Here is a 20,780-nt window from a genome sequence, read left to right on the forward strand (position 1 = left end):
GAGAGGATTCGAACCGGTAACCTCCGTCACTGCAGCACCGCGCCCCTATCTATAGAACTTGATAACCCACGTGACTATCATCCCCTTCCCGCAGCCTTCCATCACTTCCGTAAACATCCCGGCAGTTGAGTGACAGCGAAAATCTGCCAATCGCGGCTTGCGGAGCGCCGAGGGGGGCGGTAGCCTCTCCTCATCCGCTCGGGCGCTGGAGCGCGGGAAATGGTAACGGTGAGCGGAGCGTTGAGGGAGCGGGGATGGCGGCGGGCCGGGACGAGGAGGGGCGATCCGCGCGTCCAGCAGCCGCCGTGGCCGCAGAAGGAGCGCGATGGGAGGCGGTGCTTGTTTGGGTATGGCGTAACGTGGCCTTGTCGTACGGGTTTGTATTGTGGTGTGTCGTCACAGCTTCCCCATGGAGACGTTCGTCAGAAGATACGAGACAAGAAACAAGGCAGCGGGAGCCGAGCCGCCGTCCAAATCCCGGGTTGACTGGAGACGCACTAAGAGGGAGCCGATCCTGTGGTACAGCGATGAGGAATCCTCGTTTACCTCGGAGGAGGAGTCATCCGTGTCAGAAGGTGAAAATGATGAAAGTGATGTGAAGGGCAGCCTTTCCGACCAGGAGGAGAAAAGCCACGGTGGAGAACTGACGGAGGATGGCGAGGAGGAACGCGTCGTGCCTGGAAAGCGTAGAAGGTTCAGCAGCTGCGTGCTGGAGGACAGCGAGGACAGCGAGGACAGCGATGTACTCGTTAGGAAAGTTTTTGCTAAACGCCGCTGTGTGATCGATGAAGACGAGAGTTCCCAAGAGCAGCGGTTTGGTAAAGCAGAAAATGTTTCTGCTGCGAGGAAACGGGAAGTGCTGGCAAAGCTGCAGGACCTCGCAAAACAGCGGGCGACTCGGAGCTGCGCTGGGAATGAAAACTGCGAGGTCTGGATTCTGTCATTGAAATTCGGTCCCCCTGGGAATTCAGGGGAAGATGATGAGTAAGAGATATGAATCAGTAGGATTTTTTCGTTGGTTTTGGTTTTATTCCTGAGAAATCACTAACCCTATCACATTTCAACTGTAGTTACCTATTAGCTAAATAATAATATAATACTGACTGCTAAAAATCGTTGTCTAGAAAAACTTTTTTAGTTGAATTTTGATTGCTGAGGATTTAAGAATTTCTCTTTTTTCTTTTTTCTTTTTCTTCCCTTATTCTTTCATTCATTCAGTTGACTGAGCAATTTAGAATGCAGGTATCGACCCTGCCAACAGAGGGGTTGAAATTAGATGATCATTGTGGCCCTTTTCAACACAGGCAATTCGATGAGTCTGTGATTCTGTCTATCGTCCCTATGTAGTCTGAAGGGGAAAAAAACATCTTTGGTGTTCAGTTCTCTGAAGTAAAGAATAGACATGCGAGAAGAGTATGGCATTATTTTTTATTCTTTTATTATTATTATGAGCATGGTATTATTATTTTTTAATGGCTGTTTACGAGGGTGGATACTGATGAGACAAGGGGGAATGGTCTTAAACTGGGACAGAGGAGATTTAGGTTAGATATTAGGGTGAAGTTTTTCACACAGAGGGTGGTGACACACTGGAACAGGTTGCCCAAAGAGGCTGTGGATGCCCCATGCCTGGAGGCATTCAAGGCCAGGCTGGATGTGGCTCTGGGCAGCCTGGTCTGCTGGTTGGTGACCCTGCACATAGCAGGAGGGTTGAAACGCGATGATCTTTGTGGTCCTTTTCAACCCAGGCCATTCTGTGATTCTATGACTTTTCTCAAGGCACAAAATATCTCTCGGAGTAACTTACGTAGCTCAGGTTCACTTGATGCTATTGATTCCTGTTTGGTCTATGTAACTGGAGCGAGATACATGTGAAGGGCTGATCTAAAGTGGAAAGTAATTGTCACATAGCACAGAAAAATGTATTTCTGGAAATAAGTTATTTCTTGTTAACTGAACAATTAGTGTTATTAGTAGCTCAAAACCTTGTCCAGTAGATATAGTACTTTCTTAGTGCAAACACTGAAAGTAATTTATTTGCTTTTAAATACTTTATGAAATTTAATTAGGATTCTGATGGCGAAGCAGAAATAGCAGAGGAACCATTCTGCCAATTGCTCCTCACACCAGAAGGCAGTGAAACTGACAATGGAAGCTTGAAAGATTTTATAGTTGATGATGACGAAGACGATGATGGCAACGTGGAGCACGTTAAGAGTGAAGGACATCCGCGGCAGAAAGAGCTAAATGTTTCAAATAGCGGATTGCTGGCACACTACGTCCCACACTGTAAGACAAAATGTGTCACAGTTCTGTACCTACAACCTTCTTTTGCTGCTGAAATAAGCATTCAGGGGCTCTAAATACAAAATAGTGCTCTGTAGCAGGGTATGATTGTGGAAGTAGTCACGGTTTCCACAGTAAACTTTTACAGTCCTTCTGTATCTTATTAATGGGAGGGTATAAGTTGAAAGAGAGAAAGGGGAACCCTGTTACACTGATCTCTCTCTTTAAAAAAAAATAAAAATAAAAATAAAAAATTGGTCTGTTTTAGGATGGAATTGTTCTTTTTGAGACACAAAACCTCCATCTTGTGATATATACACCAAGAGCAGACGCATTAATTCTGGGTGAATTCTGTTCTGAGGATTAACGTAGGATCCTTTCAGTTAGTTTGGGTCTTCTGCTTTTTTATTGTTGATTTTTGTGGGGGTTTTTTTGTTTGCTTGTTTGTTTTTTAATGCAGTAAGACTGTTGAGGTTTCTGAATTCTCTGCTCAGTGTTAGACGCAGTCAGAATGCCTCTCACATTGGTCAGATTCCTGTAATCTTAATGAAAACTGATGTCTGGATTGGTGAGAAGCCTGAGCCAGAAGTTTATACTATTTCCCCTCTTGTGTATGTTATTTTAGAAGCAGGTTTGTACTGCCAGGATAGTGTGATAGTCATTGCTATTGTAGTGGTTATAAGCAATTCTGGATCCTCCCCATTAAGATATGAGCAGAATTGTGTGTACTCGAAAGAAAATTAGCAGAAAAATCACAACCTTCTGTGGTTTGCAGTAATTCCTGCTATGCATAGAACAATTTCTTATGTTTGTGGTTGAGTTCTTCCTGTGTGCTCATGATGAAAGGAGGTATGACTTTAGGATGTGCTAAAATTGGTTATGATCACTGGGATGAGAAGCACTGTTTAAATGTAAGATCTTAAATGAGAATTTTGGATATGGGACATCAACATTATTTTTAAACCCATATGTAAATGACTTGAAAATTCTATATTTGCAGTCATAAAGAAGATAATCTGACAATTGCTGACACGTTTTTCTTTTTTTTTTTTTTTTTTTAATTCTGCTTATATTGTATTTTTTCCAGTTTGCCACAGCAGTCCTTATGAACATTTCCAAAGAATAGTAAAGGCTTTCCTCATAAATGCGATTGACAACACTTTTCTGAGCTCACTGTATGGTAAGTACATCACATTACAAATACAGTAGTGCATGCTTAGAATTAATAGATGATTTTAGTTACGGCAATTATTCTGTATTTGATTCTTTCTCTTTGACAGTTGTTCTTTGAGGTAAATTTCAACAGCAGGCAGTCCTTGTTGGCCGAGGAAGCGGCTTTCAGCACATGGCCTGGTGGGGCCAAATGGCAGCCCCTGAAGTAGGCTCAGAGGCACCACACGGATGCTCTGGGGGTGGACTGTTGGTGTCAGGTTGTGGAAAGCATCAGCCAAGTGCTGAAGGGAGGCAGATCAGCTATGAGGATGAATGAGAGGTTGTATTCTAAGGAATATCATAAGCTGTGAGCGTAACCTCGCGTAACCAACGGCACGTTTTCAAAACTCAGAATGGACTTTTCTGAGTTCATGAAGGTCAATCTCTTTAGTGTAAAAATAATTCAGAGCAGCTAATTTAATGTTAGACTTGCCTTTTATGATGAACATTTTAAAAATCTGTCACAATCTTTCAAGCTTTCGTTGTAGCTGACTTACTGAAAACATACATGAGAGAACAGTAGATTGTAAGTAGCTGTAACGACAATGACAATTCAGTTTTTATATAGAAAGCTAAGACAGCCAGTGAAGCTTCTCTCCTTTGCTAATGCTACTAAAAGATTAGGAAAGGTAACTGAGTGAGTTTCCATGTCTGCACATACTGAAGCCTGAGGCAGTAAGGATTGTCTTGTAGCTGTGGAAGTCCTGTTTAAATCCTGGAGTCTAGCACATATCTGGGAGATAACTGTGGAGTAGTTGTTTCATTTATCTTGTTATAGTTTATTTCATTTGCTTGAGTAAACATTTGAAGCTGTTTATGTTGCTCAACAGCAGCCATGTGACTGCTGCTGAAGGGTAAAGGTCACCTTCTGTGTGTTACTTAGAAGTGATGGAGTAGAGAAGCACTGTCAAAATTTCTGTTGGGAAGCAAGTCAGAGCAGTTTGATTCCATGGATTACAACCTCCTCTTTTATAGTCAGAAACACCCTACACAAATTGGACTAGAAGCAAGACTCCTTAAATTTTCCTTTTCCATTCTTTTAAATGGTTTTGAGTGAGAGGTTCTCCATTTGGGTTGACAGTTTTTCACTTTAACCATGATTGTAGAGTTTATTCATGTACTTCTTGTAAGGCATACTTTTAAAATAAATAAGTAGTTCATCGGAGGGCTGGAATACCCCTCCTATGAAGAAAGGTTGAGGGAACTGGGCTTGTTTAGCTTGGAGAACAGAAGGCTGCAGGGAGACCTCAGTGTGGCCTTGCAGTGTTTGAAGGAAGCATAAAAACAGGAGGGGGAACGGCTGTTTACAAGGGTGGATAGTGATAGGACAAGGGGGAATGGTTTTAAAGTGAGACAAGGGAGGTTTAGGTTTGATATTCGGAGGAAGTTTTTCACTCAGAGGGTGGTGACACACTGGAACAGGTTGCCCAAGGAGGCTGTGGATGCCCCATCCCTGGAGGCATTCAAGGCCAGGCTGGATGTGGCTCTGGGCAGCCTGGTCTGGTGGTTGGCGACCCTGCATATAGCAGGGGGTTGAAACGTGATGATCATTGTGGTCCTTTTCAACCCAGGCCATTCTGTGATTCTGTGATCAAAGATGCATGGATCACTTACATGGATAACACTAGTAAATTCAGTAGTAATTTATTAGAATCATTCATGGTTCACCATATACAGAAGCATAATGTCCTTGAAAGTTTTACTTGAAGAAATATGTACAACATATGATGGTCAGCCAATCAATAATGCCTGTTGCTGAACAGATGGAACAAGACAAAAGAAGTATGCACAGGATATGTTGCTCTCACTTCATTATTTGGATGACCGTTACATTCAGCCCCGCCTTGACAACTTAATCTCTAGAAGCCGCTGGAAAGACCGGTACAAGGTTTGTAGCATCTGCTGTAACTACAATTGTGAAGTGGTCTCCAGATCATATTTTTACTGGCAGATTTTGTCAGTAGTATAATTCTCAGTACCAGTACCATAACCATGTACATGTATGTTCTCAGTGACCTCAGTGCTTCTCCTGCTAACTTCACCAGGTGCTTTTTAGAGGACTTCTTGGCGCTCGTTCAGCGTTCTAATGGAATTAAAATCTTCCTCCAACAAAAAGAACAACTGATGTGTTCATCGTGAATCTACTGCAACTTCTAAGATATGAGGCCATTAGACAGTAGCCTAGTCACTGTATGTGAATTAGTAGCGTACTGTTCGAGTTATAGCTGTGTTGTCCTAATGATCCCCCCTATAATGGAGTATGGGCCAGTGGTGAGATACAGTGTATTTATTTGAAGTAGGCCAACTGATAGAGTAACCACCTTCACACCCTCAACAGGGAAGGAAGGAGGCACGAAAGGGAACTGCAGGCCTGGATGCAGGAGCAAGTCTTTAGAACTGAAGCCAAATTAAAGAGAACTGGTGACATGTTAGAAAACGACTGTGAAGGTACATGCTCCCAACTGAATGCCAGAAGATTTCCGACTTGAAGCTTGGTTTCTCTTACACTAATTCTGTGCGAGTAGAAAGTACTTAGCAACCTGTTCAAGTTCATTCTTTAATGTTATCCGAAATGTGTTTTTCAGGAGCGTGTGGATTGTTACCCAGGTGTTCTCATAACCTTGAAAAATCCAACCAATATGTCTTGTCAGGCATGTGAAATGAATCGCTACTGTAAGTTTAATGTGCTGCTGTTTGGAAAGCTTTATAATAGTAAAACTCTGGAAGCAGATGACTTCATGTCAGATGACAAACAGGTAATTTCAAACAAACCTCATATCATTATTTTTAAGCTTTGTCTAGTGTTATGCAAATCATACCAAGAGTAGAAGTCCTGTCAGCACCTGTCAGCTGCTGTGTTTTTAAGTCTAAACTCCCCTTCATTTTTAAAATGTGACAGCCATTTTGCAGTTGGGTTCAGCTAGGAGTTGTGAAGGAAGTTCTTATGAAAGTGAGGAGGAATGGACACTTGTCCTCTAACCCCAACAGCCCCTACATCTTGAGGAAAAGATCTCAAAAAATAACCTCACATAAAAATGAGTTTTAACAAATAAATAAATAGTCAGTTTGTTTGTTTTTTTTTTCCCAAGACCTTTGCTTTCAGCTGCTTTGCCATTTAATGTTAGTACCTATTACAGCATGTGTACTTACACTGTATTAAGTACTACTAAGTGTATCCCATTGTGAGCTGAACCTCATGATTAAAAAAAGACTCTAAACCTAGCTTTATTTATTTACTTATTTTGTTTTCTATTACAAGCATAATTCTACCACATCTTATGTCCATAAGAAGAAAACTGATGGAAGACCTGTAGTTCTTCTTTCATTAGTTTTGTCTAACTGGCATGAGATTGGTTTCATTGATCATTATTGCACTCAGTCAAAATCAACATTTATCTCAATTTTTCTTCTGTTTCAAGTCTCTGTAGTTTGAGTTGTATTCAGGAGAGGAAGGAAGCTCTCTAGATTCATGGTATCCTATATAGCCTGCTGAGCATGCTTGTCTTTTGTGTGTCATCAACGCTGACAGCATGTATGAAGATCTGCCTACTAACTAAAGTTATAATGTGAGCAATCATCTGTTTTTTCTCAAGAAGTTTTTTTGTTTGGTCAGAGAACGTTCAATAGATGATTGGAAATCCTAAAGCGTGTTTTAAAGAAATGAGAATCATTTATAGCAGTAAAAAAACTACAGGACTGAGTGTTGCTTTGAATGTGCCTGGCATTCCTGTTTTTTTAGCAAGTACCTGAGAAATACTGTGACTCTAAAAAAAAAAAAACAAACTTGAATAGATCCTATCTCCCTTGTGCTAGGAGTCTGAAGCTTTAAATCAGGAATGACATCTGCCTCAGAGTTACATCTGTTCTAAATATCAGAGTGCCTTTTCAATGAAACTGGATGACTTGAAAGCCCTTTACCTTTCTGCGTGCCTGTAATGCCCTTAAGACATTCCCAGCGGGAGTCTTGCATTAATTAGCTGTCAGAAACATTATAAAAGCAACTTTCTGTGTAATGGGCAATCATCTCCATTGAATGGCTGTGTTTTTTACTTTGTTGCCCAAAAGGTTTATTCCATGTTGGGTCACTGGGTTTGCTAATTCCATGCCTACTGTACTACTTCTGGAGGGTTCCTACTGTGCGTGGTGGCTGTAGGTCAGAACGCAGAGTGAAATAGTGCCACTGTCACCATAACATCCAGGTGCCACCTACTCAGGATTTTACTGCTTTATTCTTCAGATGTTTTCACATCTGCCTTTTCCCATGTAGCTGTTTGCTCAGGCAGAGTATCTTGATGTCTCAGTTGTGCTGACACTTGAAACTGTTGATCTTCTTTTGAGAAGGCTTCTTTCTAACTACCTCAGTATTTTCTACTAGAGCCTTTTCTTTGCTGCGGAACAACTTGTTCAAGCTAGAAAACACTTCCCTTTCAGTAATCTTGCATCTTTTTTTCCACTCTGTTGCCTTTGCTAGGACATGTTGGATTAAATTGTGTCCTTGGAAGGAAATTTATCTTTGTTACATAACATTGCATTAGGCAGCCATTCTAGGTTTTACATTTCAGGGCTGAGACTTCTGAAGACCACGAGTCTTAAGACACCTGAGTGCTACCAGTATTTATGGATCTCCGCATCAAATGTACAGCTAATGGTATTTGTTATGGTTAAGTTTGCATATGGCCTTCCTGAGTAATGTAATTCCCAACCTCTTATGATAAACTCAAAGCACAATTTGTCAAATATAAGATACTGCTGCATCTATGTAGCAAGCTGATGCCCAAGTTCTGCTTTTCTTTTCTTTCAGGACATGTAGAAGGTGTATTCCTTTACTTTGTACATCTAAAATGATGTCAGGACACAGATGAAGCACTTCAGTACTTGCTGAAAAGATATAAGTGTCAGTGCAAGATGTTTTCACAGCATGTTTCGAAATAGGGTGTGATTGCATTTCTTACACAAAGTCCTCAACAGACTGCAAGCTTACCTTACTAAAGTACACCTTACTGAAGCTCGTTTGCATCTCTGCCAGTATTCTAACTTGGACATTTGAGGGATGTCATTGTAATTGTCATGTCACAATAACGGGCTCTGCAAGTCATGCATAGTGTGGTAAACCTGTGCTGCAGGATTTTTTTCTTAAAACTGATCTCAGAACCTGCTGAACAGTAGTTCTTAATATTGCTTTGATTACTATCTGTTTGCATGATAATTAAGAACTTGGTTTTTCCCCTTATTTGTTGCAGGAAAGCACCAAGTTCTTAGGGTGTGGAGAAGCCATCTTGCTTGTACAGTCATTATTTTACAGTTAGAGACCTCAATGCAGGGAAGATCACTAACTGAGAAATCTGTTTTTCATGTGAGGTGTGCACCTTACCTGAGCAGAAATAATAAGTGGACTGGTGCAGAAATTTCATCTTACTGATATTTCCACAGTTAAATTGGAAGCTGGGTTAAAAACCCCTGTATTACTGTCCAAATGTTCTCCTACATCAGTTGTTCTTCCACTTTGGAAAACACTTGAAATATCACACTGAACATTAAACTTTCTTTCTAGCTCATTTTTATTCTCTCCAATAGAAGATGAGGATTTTTCTGTATCCTGCATAGCCCAGTATCTGGTGAGATGCCACATGCATACTCAATATAGCTGCTGGAGAATAGGCAGACCCAGGAGAGAGAGTGATTGAGCACTTTGCAGTAATTTTTACTAATGGTTTGCTAATGCAACGTTCATTTTCCTACAGTGACCTGTAATTGAGGCTGCTAAAGGTACTGTTTTCAAGTTGGTTTTCAAAGCTCTTCTAGCAGAGCATTGATCAGCCTGTCCTGCCAATTGAGGGAAAAGAAAGAACAAAAAGGGCTAAGGGAGCTACATAAAACTGACACTTCAAGAAAATAATTGACTGAAAGAAGGCAGTTCAGAACTGCCAGATCAGTTTGAATGGAAATACTTATTTGGGCTATTTCTAAAGTTTTCTATGAAAGTACCCAAGAAAAGTGGTTGTGTAGAGAACAAAAACAGACCTCCAGCCCTTCTTCTGCATAAAACTTTCCTTTTTCTCTCGTCTCTAAAGTATTCTGCTTTGCCAATAGGCCTGAAGAGAAACAGCTGTTCTAGTTTTGCTTAGGCTTGCAGTGATTGCTGTGAGTAGCTGCCAGTTCTCATCCCTCCACGGTCAAAGAGAATTGAGCAGTTTAGGTGTCCCCCATCTTTCTCTGCTCCTGTGCCACCTGGGTTATGAACTGTTTTCTGCTCTCAGACCTGTTGTTCTGTTTCTATTCATATCTATGCTTAGAGGGCATGAATGCAGTCACTACATGTTATGCTGTTGTCAGGCTGTGCTTCTGCATTCCATACAAAGTGATTTAACACAGCTTTGGCTGATACGGCCAGCTTGAGGAGATAAGTTAAGCACTAGGATAGAGTCACTGAGGACTGCGAGGGGGAACAAATTAGAGTGTGTACGGTACTGAGATTCTTTCCAAAGCTGCATTCTGAAATAACATTGTATTTTTAGACAATCTCTCTTGCTTTATAACACAATAAGTAATGTGTTATAATTGTATGGGTTTTTTTTCTTTTTTTGGTCTGGCACTTTTCCGCTCTGGAAATTCTTTACACCTCACACAAAAATAAACCATGAAACTCATTACCACAAGGTACTCTGGAGAACAAAAAAAAATGTAATTGGCTCCCAGAAGGGATTAGGCAGGTTTTTGGGGAAACTCATTCCAAGCTATGGAATATAATAGCTGGGGTGATATAGAATTTCTTAATCGTTGACTGCTAGAAGTTGGGTAGTAACACGTGTACGTTCTGGTGTTTTTTCCTGTGTCTTGTACCACCTTCCAAAACACGTCCTGTTAGCTGTTATCACAGGGCAAGAAATAGGCCAGGCAGGCTATCAGAATGCAGAATTCTATCTCCTATTTTCTGTCAAGCAGTGTTCCAGACACCGCGCTTCATTACTTGGAATACTTCAGAAGCTATAAAATACCCTATGAAACACCACATTTCAGTTTTTGATTGCTTAATTATTTGACATGTTAGAAATTTGAAGAAGTCAAGGATTTGCCTTGGTTAATATGTCTTGCTCATTGAAAGCACCAATAGCACCAAACACAAGCCTTAGTTTTTCAGCTTTGGGCAGGTGTAGAAAGTGGAGCTGCATGTGGGCACATAGGCATAATTACAAGAGAATTGCACTGCAGAAGCAATCTTCTGTTATCTCAAGTTGGTTAACTTGTAGTTTATACACATCTTAGGTCAGATCAAATGTTCTTTTAAGTTAGTGTGCCTCCATTGGCTTAAGTGATATTTCTCCTGTTTATATCACCAAAACTGCTGGTTAATATATTTGAGAAATAAAGTATATTTGGATATTTTAAAAAGAAATACACAACCTTAAACTTGCATTTATATTTATAAAACTTATGTAGGCAAAATATGCTTTTCTGTTCCTGTCAGTAGATACAGCCAGGTTGGACAAATAGGCCAGATGTTACAGGGGGCTGCTGACAGACACAGCCATTTGATTATGCATTTAGGAAAGTTTCCTAATGCGGGATGTGAGCATTGATTAAACTGATAACTTGTAATATTTTAAAAAGAATATTCAGATGGTTACCAACAGCTGCAACAAAAGGCATTGCTGTTGTGCCTCAGAACTGGTGGTATTGCAGTATAGGAGGTGGTTAGTTGAAACTTCATGTGTGTTCCGAAACAGTAACACCATCGCAGCCTGTGTTACTGATGCAAAGAATTTTGACTTTTAGCCATTTACCTGCTTGTTACTCTCGAAGATGTAACAAACTTTGGACTGATGTAACATGTTGCCCTTGAAGCTTGTTTCTGTTGGTGGTTTTGGTTCTTATTAATGCTGTATCAGTTTCTCTCGTGAAGACCTGAATTTCTTCATACATGTATTGATTCTCTTATTTTGGGGGGTAGAAAATCTGAATCCAAAAGCCAGCCAGATGTAGACTGATATATACGGGGCCACTAAGATGATCAGAGGGCTGGAGCACCTCTCCTATGAAGAAAGTTTGAGGGAACTCGGCTTGTTTAGCTTGGAGAACAGAAGGCTGCAGGGAGACCTCAGTGTGGCCTTGCAATATTTGAAGGGAACATATAAACAGGAGGGTGGACAGTGATAGGACAAGGGGGAATGGTTTTAAATTGAGACAGGGGAGGTTTAGTTAGATATTAGGAGGGAGTTTTTGACACAGAGGGTGGTGACACACTGGAACAGGCTGCCCAAGGAGGCTGTGGATGCCCCATGCCTGGAGGCATTCAAGGCCAGGCTGGATGTGGCTCTGGGCAGCCTGGTCTGCTGGTTTGGCGACCCTGCACATAGCAGGGGGTTGAAACGTGATGATCATTGTGGTCTTTTTCAATTCAGGCCGTTCTGTGATTCTGTGATGTAGGTATTTATTAATACATTTTTGTGTATCTGTTTACCTTTGTGTGTCTCTGCTAGAAGAATACCTATGTATCATTCAGTGTACAGAACACTAGAACTGGTGTTTCCTGTCCCTAGGACAGGCCTGCACTTTCAAAGCAAAAGTCATCAGTTTCTCTGCTTTCACAGTATGATGGTCACCTAAAATGCCAATGAGTTTATAGAGTTCCTCCTGCAGACAACAGAGATTCTGTTAATTATAAACAGAACTTTGTACAGGTTTTGCAAGACAGCAGTGCTGATAACCTGTCATTGCACAGACTTGCATGCTGCCTGCTTGTGACAAAATTGTTCTGCCCTGATAGTGAAATCTGTATTTATAGCATCAGTTATTTCATTATTGAAAAGATCTTCCTAGTCCGACTGATAACATTTTATTAGATAGGCTGACTTTTCCATCCTTTATACCCTCATGATGATCACTGTTCTACCTGAGAAACTGATGAGTTTACTTTGATGTAGGTGTTGAAGGTCGGCGTAGTGTGTGCAAATCGGACCAAAGTTTATCACAATTTGAAGCACTTCAAGTACAAGTTGTACGTGGAGTGCAGCTCCATGGCCAAGTTGGATGATGTTGAGGATGAACCAGTTAAAGACACAGTTGAACGACTTTTCAGCCAGCTGGAAGAAACGGAATGGATTCAGAAGGTATGACTGAGTTACTTGATTTACTGTTTCTCAGGCAGATAAAGTCAAACTGAGATAAGATTTAATTTAATTGATTTAATGGTTTATTTCTGAATTAATGTTTTTTACTAATTATACCGTGGCCTAACTGTTCATTCACTTCTGCTGACTCAATCTCTCAAACAGTTGCATGCCCACTGCTTTCACAACACAGCTTTGTCAGCTCCTGACATCAAGCTTTCTGGCAGCTGCATGATCTTGGGGCTGTGGTGGGCAGGCTCCTGTTTCATTTGGAAGCAGCACCACAACAAACTCAAGCTGTAACTCCTGAAGGCTGGAAACGCACATGAAGCACAGCAAGAACACTTTTCTCCCTACATTGGAGTACTTTGATTTATTCAGAAACACTTGATGAACAATATTTTAAGATTCAAAGCCAGGCTGGATGTGGCTCTGGGCAGCCTGGTCTGGTGGTTGGCGACCCTGCACATAGCAGGGGGTTGAAACTGCGTAATCATTGTGGTCCTTTTCAAGCCAGGCCATTCTATGATTCTGTGATAACTCGGAGTACATTTAGCAAGCTTTCAGATATCGTTGTTTCTGAATTGTTATTGGCATGCTTCTTAATGTATTGAAGAGAAACATAGAAAGCATTTTTTGCATAATTCAGTTGTTATACCTTGATAAAGTAATGCAAGTTTTATTTTATTTGCAGAAATGTAATGATCTTGAAAACTACATGAACGATGCAGACAGTTTCCAAGAAGAAAAAAATTGATTAAGTGGACCTACAGCTCTTTTAAAGACACCTTGTAAAAAATTGAATGGCCTGTTTTATCTGTATGCACTTCACCTCTGCTTGTTCTTCAAGATTCTGATAATCTAAAAGACCATGTTATGCTTAAATCCACAGGTCTGTAAACTACTGCTTAAGAAAATCTTGTATCTTTTTTTCATCTGTGTGAATAATAACTTGAAGTTTTACCAAATCAGTCCTTCCATTCTTGCTGCATTGGTCACTTCAGGTTTCCTTTTATTCTTAAAAATAACAGATCAGTATCTTTTTGCTTGTGAAACAAAAGCTCTGCCCTCTGCCTGTTGATTCTGAGCTGTATCACTGGGAAGGCGGGAGGTCTTGAGACTTTTTGAAGTGGGGATATTTGGAAAGGTAAGTCTGTGTTACACAGGAACATGCATGATTTGCATCATACCTTCCTTGCTGCTTGTTGTAAATTCGCAAGCAAGTTCAACTACTTAGAATAATAGTTATGATGAAAAGGACCCAAATGCAAAGACTTATTTCCCCTCTGAGGAATCACTAGGACCTGTTGTAAGGCAGCAGGGGAAATATTATGCAATCCTGACTATATTTGCAACACAGCAGTCATTCCTCTTCAGAGAGTAGGTGATGAGTCACATAGTGGGCGTCACAGGGTCTGAGGCTGGCATAGCCATCTAGGTGCTTCTCGGCCCCACAGGGCTCTCTCTGATGCTCTGATGCTGTCTGAGGCAACTTATTGAGATCTTAAATGACAAATTGTGTTGTGCAAACATAATGGCAACAACTTGCAGTAACTAAAAAAAACAAAAATAATGGATTAATGTGGCCATGCAAGCTAAGCAAGAATTATTCCAGTATAATCTGACAACAGAAAGCAGGAGTTATCTGGAATCATGATGCATGGTTTACCATGGCGTGAGTAGAGTAGACTTTGAAGACTGGGAAGGGTTAGGTACTCTGTTGGCTATTCCATCCTGGTATTTTGTGCTGCATATAAAGTTAAATTGACATAACCTAACAGAAGATGCAGGGCGCATGGTTTTGAATCCTGTTAGGAACTGTTCTTAGACTCTGCAGTATGCATATATTCTTGTTAGTCTGTTGTAGCTGAGAAATTCAGTAAAGGGATGAATGATGCTGTTAACCCTCTAGATTTTTTTAACAAATTGCTTTCTCAGAACTAAAAGTAGGGAAATCTTTTTTTCACATATTTGTCACAAAAACTTCTCGTGTCTGATGTCCCACTCTATTGGTAACATGCTGACCAGCTAGGCAACTACTGCCAGGCATACCACATCATGGTCAAAATCTGTTGGCTTTTTTTCTGTAGGACTGTAACTTAGATTTGTTATTCAGTAGCCTTGTTCCAGCATTCCTTGTAAGTAATGAACTGTTTTCATATTTTAAGGGGTTGAAACTCAGCAGTGGGTTTAAGTGGTGTGAGAGTGAGCTAATATCAGTTCTCCATTGCACCACGTGTGTTGGTGAAAAATCCCAGTAAAGACACTGAGACTTGCTCTCAAACTTGTAAACTTATATGTGAAGATATTATTTTCATACCTTAATTTTCAGTTAGATATGTAAATATTCTAAGATTTTGTATATCATACTTATTTCCCCGGTTACCAAGCTGAAGGAACTCTTCTCTTTCGTTGTCCATCCCTGTTTTTCAGAGAATGTTAGTGAGAACACACCCATCAATCTACAAGTACCCAGGAATCAGTCTCAAGCATTTCCCTTTCAGGAAAAGCAGTGCCTGCTGATGCCATAGTTATTCCTGTTAACAAAATCTCTATGCTTCTGTTGATACCTTTAAAATAATTGTTTTGGTGTAACTTAACTCTCATGAAAGAAATCTGGTTTGCGAAGAGTGGATCTCACACTGCATAACAAAGTGCACGCTCTCAGATCTTCCCAAATAGTAATAAATTGTGCTGCTTTCTGAATGTTCTGAAAGTTCTGGAGAACAATTTCTGTGTTAAAAAATTGCTATTGGAATGAATGGTCACATTTCTTGTTTTGCCACATTTCTTAGAATCGTAGAATCACCAAGGTTGGAAAAGACCCACAGGATCACCCAGTCCAACCATCCACCCATCACCAATAGTTCTCACTACGCCATGTTCCTCAACACAGAATCCAAACGTTCCTTGAACACCTCCAGGGTCGGTGACTCCACCACCTCCCTGGGCAGCCCATTCCACTGCCTGACCACTCTTTCAGAAAAGTAGCATTTCTGAACGTCCAGCCTGAATCTCCCCTAGCACAGTTTGAAGCCATTCCCTCTATTCCCTCCTATCACCAGTTACACAAGAGAAGAGGCCGACCCCCAGTCACTGCAATCTCCCTTCAGGTAGTTGTAGAGAGCAATGAGGTCTTCCCTGAGCCTCCTCCAGACTGAACAATCCCAGCTCCTTCAGCCACTCCTCATCAGCCCTTTGCCAGGATGCCATTGGCCTTCTTGGCCACCTGGGCACACTGTCGGCTCATGTTCAGCCCAGCATCAATCAATACCCCCAGGTCCATTTCCTCGACGCCGTCCTCCAGCCACACTGCCCCAAGCCTGTAGCGTCGCCTGGGGTTGTTGTGGCCGAAGTGCAGGACCCGGCATTTGGCCTTGTTGAAACTCATCCCATTGGCTTCAGCCCAGCTCTCCAGTCTGTCCAGATCCCTCTGTATGGCCTCGCTACCCCCAGGCAGATCCACACTTCCAGCCAACTTGGTGTAATCTGCAAGCTTACTGAGAGTGCACTCGATGCCCTCATCCAGGTCGTCAATGAAGATACTGAAGAGGACAGGCCCCATAAGTTGTTTAGTAGCATTAAACTGAATGCTACTAAAATCAGAAGTATGTTTCGGAAATTTTGGCTTGCTAGGTAACCTTAATATTTGAAGAAAACATACGCTTTGATTGAAAATGAAAATTCAGAAATTATTCTGGTAGTTAACTTTGATCATGTACTTTGAGCATTCTTGTATACCTACTGCATCCCAGATGATATTTCTCACCTCCGCTTTGCTTGCCTGAAAAGTTTGAGCTATCTACTTCTTTCTTGGCCTTGCAGACATTTTTTTCAAGATCTTATGCTTTTCTTTCTTTAAATAAATAGCAAAAGTTCTTGGAAAAAAAGCAGCTCACAGTCTGATGGAGTTTTGCCTGTGACATCACCAGTTGGACACAGAAAATGCCTAGAATTGACATCACTGATTTCTATTTCAGTAGGAAACTGATGACACGGCTTGGCAGGGGACTAACAAAATGTTTGTATGTGAACTGTCTCAAACTTTGATGCTCTTCTCACCAAGATTAGAGGAAGTGATAATGTTTTTGTGGCTGCTGTTTCACCTGAAGAGCTTCTACAAGGCAGAGAACGTGAGGTATCATTATGACATGTTTACATTCGTCTTCACTTGCAAAAAAAAAAATTAAAAAATTGAAGAATTGTTTAGAAGATCCATATAAGTAAAAAATCAGTTTGGATTTTGCAGGACAAGCTGTAACTGCTCAGTGCTACGTAGCACACAGTGCAAAGAAGGCTCCTACCAAGAAAGGTTTTCAGGTCCAATTGAGATAAGAATATTTATAGTGGAGAAATTCTGTGCAAATAACAACTAGTGGGAGAGGTCAGAGATCTCACCATCTTTCATGCTTTATTTTCCACTTCAGAGACTTCGAGTGAATTTAGTGGGTGAGAAGATATAACGTTTGTTCTGATAGGGCATTTTTAATTGTCTTTAGTTTTTGAAGTCGTAGCTCTAATTAAGATAAAGTGCCTGTCTTAATGCAACAATGAGGAGAGATCAGTGTGTGATTAGAACCGGAGCAGGTGATTAATGATCATACTTGGAAATTGCTTTAGTTCCTGTAGGGTTTCAATCTGCTCTAGTTGAAGTTCTGTGGCCTGGGACTATGATAATGATAAAATTGCACACCTTATATTTATGCATAGGATCAGCCTGCCAAACGCGATGTACTTCTAAGAGAGAAGGTGTGTATTCTATGTCTAATACTGGCAGGGAAGTATGAAGTTTCTTCTCCCTTTGTCCCTCTCTTTTCAGAAATAAAGTCGTTTGTGAATCAAACAGGATGGCAAACTTTGCTAACAGGAGATAGCTGATACTGTATTTCTTAAACATGGTGAAGGCATCTCCTGTTTCCCAAAAGCAGCTATTTCTAGTAGCTCAGCAGGGAATTACAGGCAATTCCCATGCTTAGCTCTTCTAGTTTACTATTATTTGGATAAATAAAGGCTTGTAGTTTTATCCTTCTTTAAGTCTTCCTGGATAAACAGAGTGGGTGTGTTAGATAAACGCATGCAAATACAGTGCTACTCCAAGAGAAACAGCCAGCATGAAGTGCACTTTAAAAAGTTAGCTTGCTGATTCTGCTCTGAGAAATAAAAAATATCTATTTCTAACCTGAATTTAGAGACCAGACAAAAGAATGTAGGAAAACATGACTGAACAGCCAAGGGATAGCATGAGGAGCATGTGAAGTGGTGTTGAAGGAACCCTCTTCGTTCCATAAATGTTCCTGTTTAGTTTACATAATTGTGGTCCTTTTCTAGGTGATACGGGATGATGTGTTTTTGTTGTGTGCTTTTTTCTTTCCCCTGCTATTTATAAGGTGTAGGCACAGTTTCTTTAGATTTCCCTGGGGATTAGATTCTTGATTAAAAACCCAGGTGTGTTGAAGACGGCTTTTGTACAGTTCACAGCGCGATAACACATGAGCCTCGGGTCCAAACTTTCAGGGCAAGGAAACTGACCCAGCTGCAGTCAGTTCAGAGCTCTGCTCTGAAGCTTAGTGATGTTGCAGGCGAGCTGTATGGTATATTCAGCCTGCCTACGTGTGCTTGTAGCTGCATTCATTCCAAATGGCAAAGAACCTTCACTGAAAAGCAAATAGTGGCAATGGCTGAAAAGCGAGAGCCCTGGTTTGCAGAATTCTCTGCGGCACTACAACTAAGCATGTGCCATTTCAGTGGGGTTAATACAACTGAAGTCATTTGATACATGACTGTTAAGCGCAGATGAACAGAGTATGTGCCCAGATTTCAGCAAGAACTAATTTCTTTAAGTGACATGGATTTTTGACATAGGTGATGGTCTTTTCCTTCACTTTTTGGAACGTTATCAGCACAGTGGGACTTCCATGGTGAGCACCATTGAGCGCTTTGCCCATTTGGAGAGGGTGCTGACTTAGGAAACCCAGAGCTTCGACAGCAGCAGGAAATTCACACAGAAAAATACTCAAGCATGACAGTTCACGTGAGATTACTACAGCATTTCAAGAGGCCACATGTTATTGTTGGCAGACGGGGGAAGGGGGGGGGGGGGGGAATCAATTATTCAGGATCTGTTACGTTAATGTTTCATCATGTGTGCTTCTATTAGAATGCATGTGACACGATCACAAATAATGTCTGATGGTGCTAAGAGCCAGCTGATTTTATGAAAGCAACGAGCCCGTTCAGAACTGGTACTGCTTTCCAGGGGCTGGTAACTTTCGGCAGCGTCCCGGTCAGAACTTGAATGGCTGAGCGATGGGGTTCGGGTATTTCCTTCTCTCAGACAGCAGGGGCAGCATTTGCTGTATATTGGACTTGCTACGCAGCCCTGCAAGCAGCTGTCTCGCTCTGCCAGCGATCTATATTAAACCACAAAACACATGAGATGCTGCTTGGCAAAAAAAAGTGAATCTTAAACATCTTAAAGTTACAACTCAGAAATCTTTGTTTTGAAAGACGGTTCTCTGAGCCCTACAGCAGCTTGTGGGCGAGGACTCCTGCATCTGCCCCTTATCTCCCCAAGCAGCACCACCAATTTCAGTCTCACTGCAACACTGAAGACCTCAGCCAAGGCATCATGTAAAACCCTGCTTCCTTTGCACGGGATTTGTGTCACTGTTGCACAGCAGAGACATCTGAGCTATAAGCAGTGAAAAAAAAAGCCTGGAGGGGCTCGAAGCAAAGGTAACATTGTCCATTATTGTACAAAATTCCCCCCCCCCCCCCCCTTTATATTTTTTCCAACATTGCCAGCTCATTGTTCTCAACAGATGCATGCTACCGTTACGTATCAAATAATAACCCACTCTTCCTCAGTTGTTCAAGGTTAGACAAAAAAAATCCTTTTTTCCTGTTAGCTATAATGCCTTCCTCTGAACGTAGCACATCCCCAAACCTGTCCTTTGGCTGGGGAACAAACTCTGCACTGCATAAACACTCAGATCCTGAAAACGCACCTGGAGAGATGGGGGTCATGCAAACAGTGTGGGGATAACCCCCATACACCCAGCACTGTGTATTTGGAATGAATTTCAAGAAATGTGTCATTTCACCAATAGTATTTAAAGGATTTGTGAGTTTGGAAGTTGAAGGGTTGGCATCAGGTCCTCTGTATCCAGGAGGACCTGGATCCCAGGACGCTGTGATGGAACGTGTGAGCTTTTCTGATGGGCCGCACTGCAGAACCAAGTTGAGGTTTTGCATCAGCGCTGTGTCTCCTTGTGCTTGAGGCCACTTTTATTCTCAGAGCGGTGTGTGAGAACGCGGGCAACACAGACCTGGCAGCACAACCGTGCATTGGTTTAACAGACCTGACCGGGCCCAGCTATTTCTGCACCTCACAGAAGCAGAGCCGCAGGGGTTGGAAAGGATCTCTGGAGATCCCCCCCGTCAAACACAGCCCACCTCCAGAACTCCGCCCGCAGGGTCAGACCTCTCAGCGGCCGCCCTCGGTGCCAATGAGGAGAGGGGCAGGAGCAGCGCCGAGCCCGAGGCTTTCCCGGTGCCGGACACCCAAGTGACTCCGCTCGGGGCCGCACCTCCTCCATCCCAACCTCGACCCAACGCGTGAGAAGGCACCGCTTGTTTTTCTACCGCCCGTTCCAGAGCGATCCAGCCGGCAGAGACGAGGTACATCGCACAACTCCCTCGCGCTCGCCGCTAGCTCCGGCCAACGGGGGAGGGAGGGAGAGCGACAGGCGGCTCTCCGCACCGCCCTGCGGCCCGGCACCCAGGTACGGCGGAGCGAGCGCACGGCGAAAGGGGATTTCCTCGGTCCGGTCCCCCGCGCGGCCGCTGGGAGGCTCCGCCGCTCGCCCCGGCCCCGGCGGCGCCGTCGCCGCGCCACCCGCCCCCCGCCCCCGCAGGGCCCGCTCCGAGAGCCCCGCACGCACCGCGGGGCACGGCCGCGGGCTGCGGCGGCGGCGGAGGAGGAGAAGGAGGAGGAGGAGGCGGCGGGAGCGCGGCACGCAGCCGGGGATGGGATATACAAAAACACAAAGGAAAAGCGGCCGGACTGCTCGGGGGGCAGAAGGCTGCAAGTTTGTAAGTGCAACTCTCCGCTTGTGATCGCTGGCAGAAGAGGGGCTCGGTGTTTGTTGGTTCGGTTCTTTTTTTTTTTTTTTT

The 20,780-nt window shown here is 42.5% G+C and overlaps 2 protein-coding genes across 3 annotated transcripts in view; both read left to right on the forward strand.

Annotated features, from left to right (window-relative positions):
- Positions 1-95: 95 nt before the first annotated feature.
- Positions 96-15,891, forward strand: CCDC82 (coiled-coil domain containing 82). Of its 2 annotated transcripts, none has more exons than XM_048937394.1 (8): positions 96-222; positions 403-928; positions 2,070-2,289; positions 3,374-3,466; positions 5,262-5,386; positions 6,084-6,254; positions 12,420-12,605; positions 13,300-15,891. In XM_048937394.1, exons 2-8 carry the CDS (start codon positions 410-412, stop codon positions 13,360-13,362), a joined length of 1,377 nt encoding a protein of 458 aa, XP_048793351.1. In that variant the 5' UTR covers positions 96-222; positions 403-409; the 3' UTR covers positions 13,363-15,891. The 2 variants fall into 2 exon arrangements, with proteins under 2 accessions (XP_048793351.1, XP_048793343.1); XM_048937386.1 differs by having other exon boundaries at positions 100-228.
- Positions 15,892-20,497: 4,606 nt separating this feature from the next.
- The window catches only part of MAML2 (mastermind like transcriptional coactivator 2), a 209,520-nt gene continuing 209,237 nt past the window's right edge, over positions 20,498-20,780 (forward strand). Inside the window, exon 1 of the mRNA XM_048937269.1 lies at positions 20,498-20,699. The gene's annotated coding sequence lies outside the window, so the exon portion shown is untranslated. The remainder of the gene's footprint in view (positions 20,700-20,780) is intronic.

Source organism: Lagopus muta, chromosome 1, assembly GCF_023343835.1.
Source record: "Lagopus muta isolate bLagMut1 chromosome 1, bLagMut1 primary, whole genome shotgun sequence".
In the NCBI taxonomy this organism is placed as follows: Eukaryota; Metazoa; Chordata; class Aves; order Galliformes; family Phasianidae; genus Lagopus; species Lagopus muta.